Source organism: Bidens hawaiensis, unplaced genomic scaffold (assembly GCF_021521415.1).
Source record: "Bidens hawaiensis isolate Kalapana, Puna unplaced genomic scaffold, B.hawaiensis_p1.1 tig00013977_1, whole genome shotgun sequence".
NCBI classification, from domain to species: Eukaryota; Viridiplantae; Streptophyta; class Magnoliopsida; order Asterales; family Asteraceae; genus Bidens; species Bidens hawaiensis.
Window position 1 is genome coordinate 551,337 of NW_027492194.1, and position 5,633 is coordinate 556,969.

Consider the following 5,633-nt stretch of genomic DNA (forward strand, 5'->3'; position numbering starts at 1 on the left):
GGAAGGCCCGAAATGAGGTAGTCCATGATGGGGCCGTCATTGGGGTGGCGAGATTGGTGGAGGAAATTAAGATGATCAGTTTCCTTTGGATACGTAATAGAGCGAAAATCACTTTTGTTACTTGGGAGGATTAGAAGGATTTTAGTATCTAAGATGAATAATTGTATATGGACGGAGAAGATAGTTAAATCTTGTATCTTATATATGTACTTATTTGACTAGCTTCTGGCTAGTATTTCTTAATGATATTTTGTTGGTTTTTCAAAAAAAAAAAAAAGACTGTGTTCCTTTTTAAAGTGTTTTCTTTCATTCAAATTAGTATAATACATGCAATTAGTTGTACCTACTAGTTAGTCGTGAGATCAATAAATTATATACAAATTACTAACTCCTTTAAGATTTTATAAGTTTCTTCTAAATCAAACAATATTTGGTATCTTGATTTTTCTTCCCTAAACAACTTACAAAAATTAAAGGCCAAGCTTTCAAAATGTCCCAAAACAACTTCAAAACCATTGAGTTTTATAAAACACATGCAATAATGTTCATAGACCGTATACACTCCAACAACGTTGAGGCGTACAGGAGAGTTGACAACTTGATTTGCATCTTCCCAAAAACTCAAACAACCCGACCCAAGAAACCCGAAACCTGAAAAAAACTAACTCGAAAATAAACCCGAAAAACATCCTATGTCTGTTGATAAAGACAAAACCTTTAAACACTTGAGTTTTATGAGAGGGGTTGTCTTGTGTTTAAGTTCCTTAGACAATAAGAACTTGCTGCTAAAAAAAATTTTAAAAACTAAACTATATTTATTTAAATTTTTTTAGAAAGACGATTTTCTTGTGTATTTCAAGCCACTGCACTTCCCAAATTGGAGAGCTCCATTGCCTCACTCTGGTCAGACTATTTGTCTTAACCGGGACCATGTTGGCTTTAAGTTTGGCTTGGGCGTTCCATTAGGAAACCATATCGCTGGTTGCCACTTAACAGTTATGCCATCACAAGAGCAGAACTCTTTGGCGTAACACACGGTGAGACGAAAACCCGAGTGGGCTCGAGATTCGAACTGACAACCTCACAAGGCATAATTTAAATATTTCATTATTATAATCCACCCAAATTAACACAAATAATATCGAACTTGAGTCTCCATTAAAGAATCCAATATTTCCTCCAAGCGAAGATACCTATATTTATTTACATAAATTTTTAGAAAAAGAACCCTCTTTTTTTTCTTGCAATAAATGGTCATAATAACATTCTCAAAATAAAGTAACCCATCCACTTATATTGAACCAAACCAAACAATAATACTATAAAATAGTCCCCACACACACACACCTTTACACCTATATATACACCACCCAACATATATAATAATCATAATAATAATATTATCATTAAACACAAAAACATACATTTCTTCTCATCTTCCCATTCCCATTCCACCACCCAAGCGCGGATTCTCCGGCCGCCATTGTCTTCATCCTCACCGTCCATTTCTCTCTCTATAATAATTAACAAACCAACCCGTTTTCTCTCTCAAACTCTTCAATGGCGATTCAAAAGACTCTCATCAACAAGAAGCATCCTCACTGTTACATCTCAGTCCCATCTGAGATCATCAACTCTCTCTCCTCCAATTCAATCCAATTACTCGTTGACACCCCCAAGAAAACAGCCGCAGTTTCCAAGATCAATACTTATAATAATATTATCATTTCCAAATTGAAGTTAATCAAAAACCCCAGATTTTATTTCACCTTAATTTTGATTTGTGGGTTGTTTTTCATCTTAAAGATGGTTCATTTCTCATACCCATGTGGGAAAAACTCGGTTTTTGATCAGGGTTTGACTTCTACTCTGGTCAAAATTGACGAACCAAAAAGTCAAAGTTATGTGAATAGGAGTCAAAACGATGGGTTTTGGGAGCAGCCGGATGGGTTAGGGTATAAGCCGTGTTTGGATTTTAGTAACGAGTATAGGAAGGCAAGTGTTGAGATTTTGAAAGATAGGAGTAAGTATTTGGTGGTGGTGGTGTCTGGTGGGATGAATCAGCAGAGGAATCAGATTGTGGATGCGGTTGTGATTGCTAGGATCCTTGGGGCGACTCTCGTCGTGCCGATTTTGCAAGTTAATGTTATTTGGGGTGATGAAAGGTATGGTTTTTGATGGTGGTGTTGTTGCATACCAACTGTTTGGGGAAAGTCCTCAATGAGGGTTTTCCCTGATTGTTGTGTTTTTCGCCCCAGATTTGTCGAATTTTAGGGGTGTAAACGAGCCAAAACGCTCAAGCCCGGCTTGTGAAAAAGCTCGCTCGAACCGGGCTCAAGCCTAAAAAGAAGATTGTTTGATAAACGTGCTCGAGCTTCACTTATCGAGCTCGAGAGCCTAATGAGCCTATTTTTAGTAATTATAGCAGTATATACAATAATACAAAGTTGTGAGAAAAATAACTGAAATGAATAACATATGTTATATGGTATATAAGTTTATAATTGAAATATGTATTTAGATATATAAATTAATTCGCCCTGCTTGCGGTGCGTGCATATAATGTTTATATGTGTGAACCCTCGGGTGGGCAAAAGTAAAATTGCACTAATTTTAATGTTATTTTACTAATCTCGTGAAAATAACGTTAAAAGTGGCAGAAGGTTAATCAGGCATCATGTGGTGGCGTTGATAGCCGAAAGACAATGGTACATGCACCAATCAGCCGGTGTCCCGATGATTGAGTGCTATGTGCCTTATGTCCAAGGCTTGATGCAAAACTACTATCGAGCCGGGGGTCTCATCGGAAGCAGCCTCTCTATCCCTATGGGGTAGGGGTAAGGCTGTCTACATCTTACCCTCCTCAGACCCTACCATAGCTTGGCTATTGGTGGGATATACTGAGTACGATGATGATGATGATGATGATATATAAATTAATTAATAAATATTAAATGAGCCAAGCTGGAGCTTTAGAAGTAGAGCTCGAAAAAAGCCGAGCTCGAGCTCGAGCTGTGTATCGGTTAAACGAGCCGAGCTTAAGCCTAGTCGATCTCGGGTTCAGCTTGTTTACATGAAAAGTCCTGATTCCTGAATGAGGGTTTCACCAGATTATTGTATTTTTAGCCCCAAATTTGTGTATTGATTGGGTTTGTTATATGTGGGTGCAGTGAATTCTCGGACATATTTGATGTTGAACACTTCAAGAGAACATTAGCAGACGATGTTAGAATAGTTTCATCATTGCCATCAAATCATTTGATGTCAAGACCGGTTGAGGAAAAACACACTCCACTTCACGTTTCGCCACAATGGATTCGGTCTCGTTATCTTAGACGGGTATGGGTTGTTTTCTTTTTGTTTGTATTATTTACTTGGTCAAGATTCTATGATATGTAGATGTGATGATTCCCATGTTTGAGTTGAACATAAAAACATCGATTTTTGTAGTGTATAGCCGGTTGATATTAGAATTTCTTGTTTTTCTTTAGCGAATCAACAATAACTAATGGTATTTTAATCGGGTTATTTTTGTTTGTTAATGTAGATGAGGAGAGAAGGTGTTCTACTCCTACGAGGTCTAGATTCGCGGCTCTCTAAGGATCTCCCTTCGGATCTCCAAAAGCTTCGATGCAAGGTATGTCATATCGACTTTACTTGATCCCATTGGTTAACAGGTTATTACTATTACAAAAATAAAAAATAATAATAAAAAAAATAGTACTAACATTTTCAAACTTTTTAGGTTGCGTTTCATGCATTGCGATTTGCTCCACCGATCTTTGAACTTGGAAACAAGCTTACCGAAAGAATGAGAAGCAAAGGGCCTTATCTTGCACTTCATCTTAGAATGGAGAAAGATGTTTGGGTTAGAACCGGATGTCTCCTGGGGTTGAGCTCAAAATACGATCAAATAATTTATAACGAGAGAAAGCTTCGACCCGAACTCTTAACCTCACGGTCCAACATGACTTATCATGACCGAAAACTTGCCGGTCTTTGTCCTTTAAACGCTCTAGAAGTCACACGGTAACTTTCTAACTTTCTTTTACTAAAGCTTTCAACTTTATTGTTATTTGAGTTTTGAAAATGATAATGACATAATTTTATATATGTTTAGCCTCTTAAAAGCTCTCGGGGCTCCAAAGAACGCGCGAATCTTTTGGGCAGGAGGCGACCCGTTAGGCGGTAAAGAAGCGTTACTACCGTTAATAAAAGAATATCCTAATTTCTACAACAAAGAAGACCTTGCTTTACCTGGAGAGTTAGACAAGTTTGCAAACAAAGCTTCAATAATGGCTGCTCTTGATTACATTGTTTCTGAAAACAGTGATGTGTTCATGCCCTCTCATGGTGGGAACATGGGGCACGCGATCCAGGGACACAGAGCGTATGCGGGCCATAAAAAGACGATTACACCCAATAAAAGACAAATGTTGCCGTATTTCTTGAACCCATCACTCCCTGAAGCGAAATTCAATAAGATAGTATTTGATTTGCATCGCGATTCGTTGGGTCAGCCGGTTGTTAGAACTAGCAAATTGGGACGTGATGTTACTAAGTATCCGATACCCGAATGCATGCGGAATGATTCATTGGTTCAACGGGTATTGTAAGGTTCGGGTTGGGCCGGTTTTGAACGAGGAGGGGTCTGTTTTGTGTTTTTGGTTGTTATTTGATTGGTTTATTCTTTTTTTCTATTTAAAATGTATATAAAAAGTTATAGATATACAATGGTTACATTATTTACACGATCAGCAAATTTTTATTAAATTGATTCATTCATGCATTGTTATTAATTTTGAAGAAAGACAAATAGTTACAAAGCATGACAGATTAGATTCAAAAGCAAAAGAAAAAAATCAAGTAGCCATCTTTTAAACTTTTGATAAAGATCATTACACATTCATGTGCGTGTTTGTACAACGCATGAGCCAAAGCGTTAAAAAAGACGAGTGTGTTGACTTTGCTGAGTCAACTTCTGGAAGAACTGATGAATTATGTGCAAATTATTATCATGATTAGGAACATGTTCTTATTCAGGTGGAGGTTGATTATTATCTAAGTGAAGGTGGTGTATAATTGAATATGATGATTAGGTTTAGAATCTGGAACAGCATAAATGGTTGGTGGTGGATTATAGATGAGGGCTGCTTTAGTATCTAAGAACATGTTTGAATAATTGTATCCACATGATTAACTAATAATCATGACCATTAAAGTTCATCCAAGTTTGACTTTTTTAAAGTCAAACAAAAACTTTAATAGACTAGTGTTTGCAATACAATCCAAAGTTAGATTGGTTAAAAAGTTGCATTTTTTATGGATCTGGCATTCAGATTTTTACTAAATTGAAGATGGAAAAAAGTTAGAAAAATGAATTAAACAAAGGGTCATGATGCAGGAGCATTTTAATTGGAATATTTTATTTATTACTTTATCTTTTTAAAAATATTTTATGCTTATCTCATTTTCAAGTCTATTTCTTTCCCATGTTAGCATAAGTAGGGTTATGATTCTTTAGTTTATTAGTTTTTTTTATCTTGAATAAACATCAAAATTCATGAAGGTTTAGAACCCTTTGGTTCCAAAGCTCTAGACTAATAATCATGAGTTTTTTTATTGCCATTTGA

The 5,633-nt window shown here is 36.3% G+C and overlaps 1 protein-coding gene across 1 annotated transcript; it reads left to right on the top strand.

The window, feature by feature from the left end:
* The first annotated feature begins 1,487 nt into the window (after nucleotides 1-1,487).
* On the top strand, nucleotides 1,488-4,617 carry LOC143545465 (O-fucosyltransferase 20-like). The gene is made up of 5 exons (XM_077037361.1): nucleotides 1,488-2,165; nucleotides 3,171-3,339; nucleotides 3,548-3,637; nucleotides 3,746-4,029; nucleotides 4,121-4,617. The coding sequence occupies exons 1-5, from the start codon at nucleotides 1,561-1,563 to the stop codon at nucleotides 4,614-4,616; spliced, it is 1,644 nt and encodes a 547-aa protein (XP_076893476.1). The 5' UTR covers nucleotides 1,488-1,560; the 3' UTR covers nucleotide 4,617.
* The last annotated feature ends 1,016 nt before the right edge of the window (nucleotides 4,618-5,633 follow it).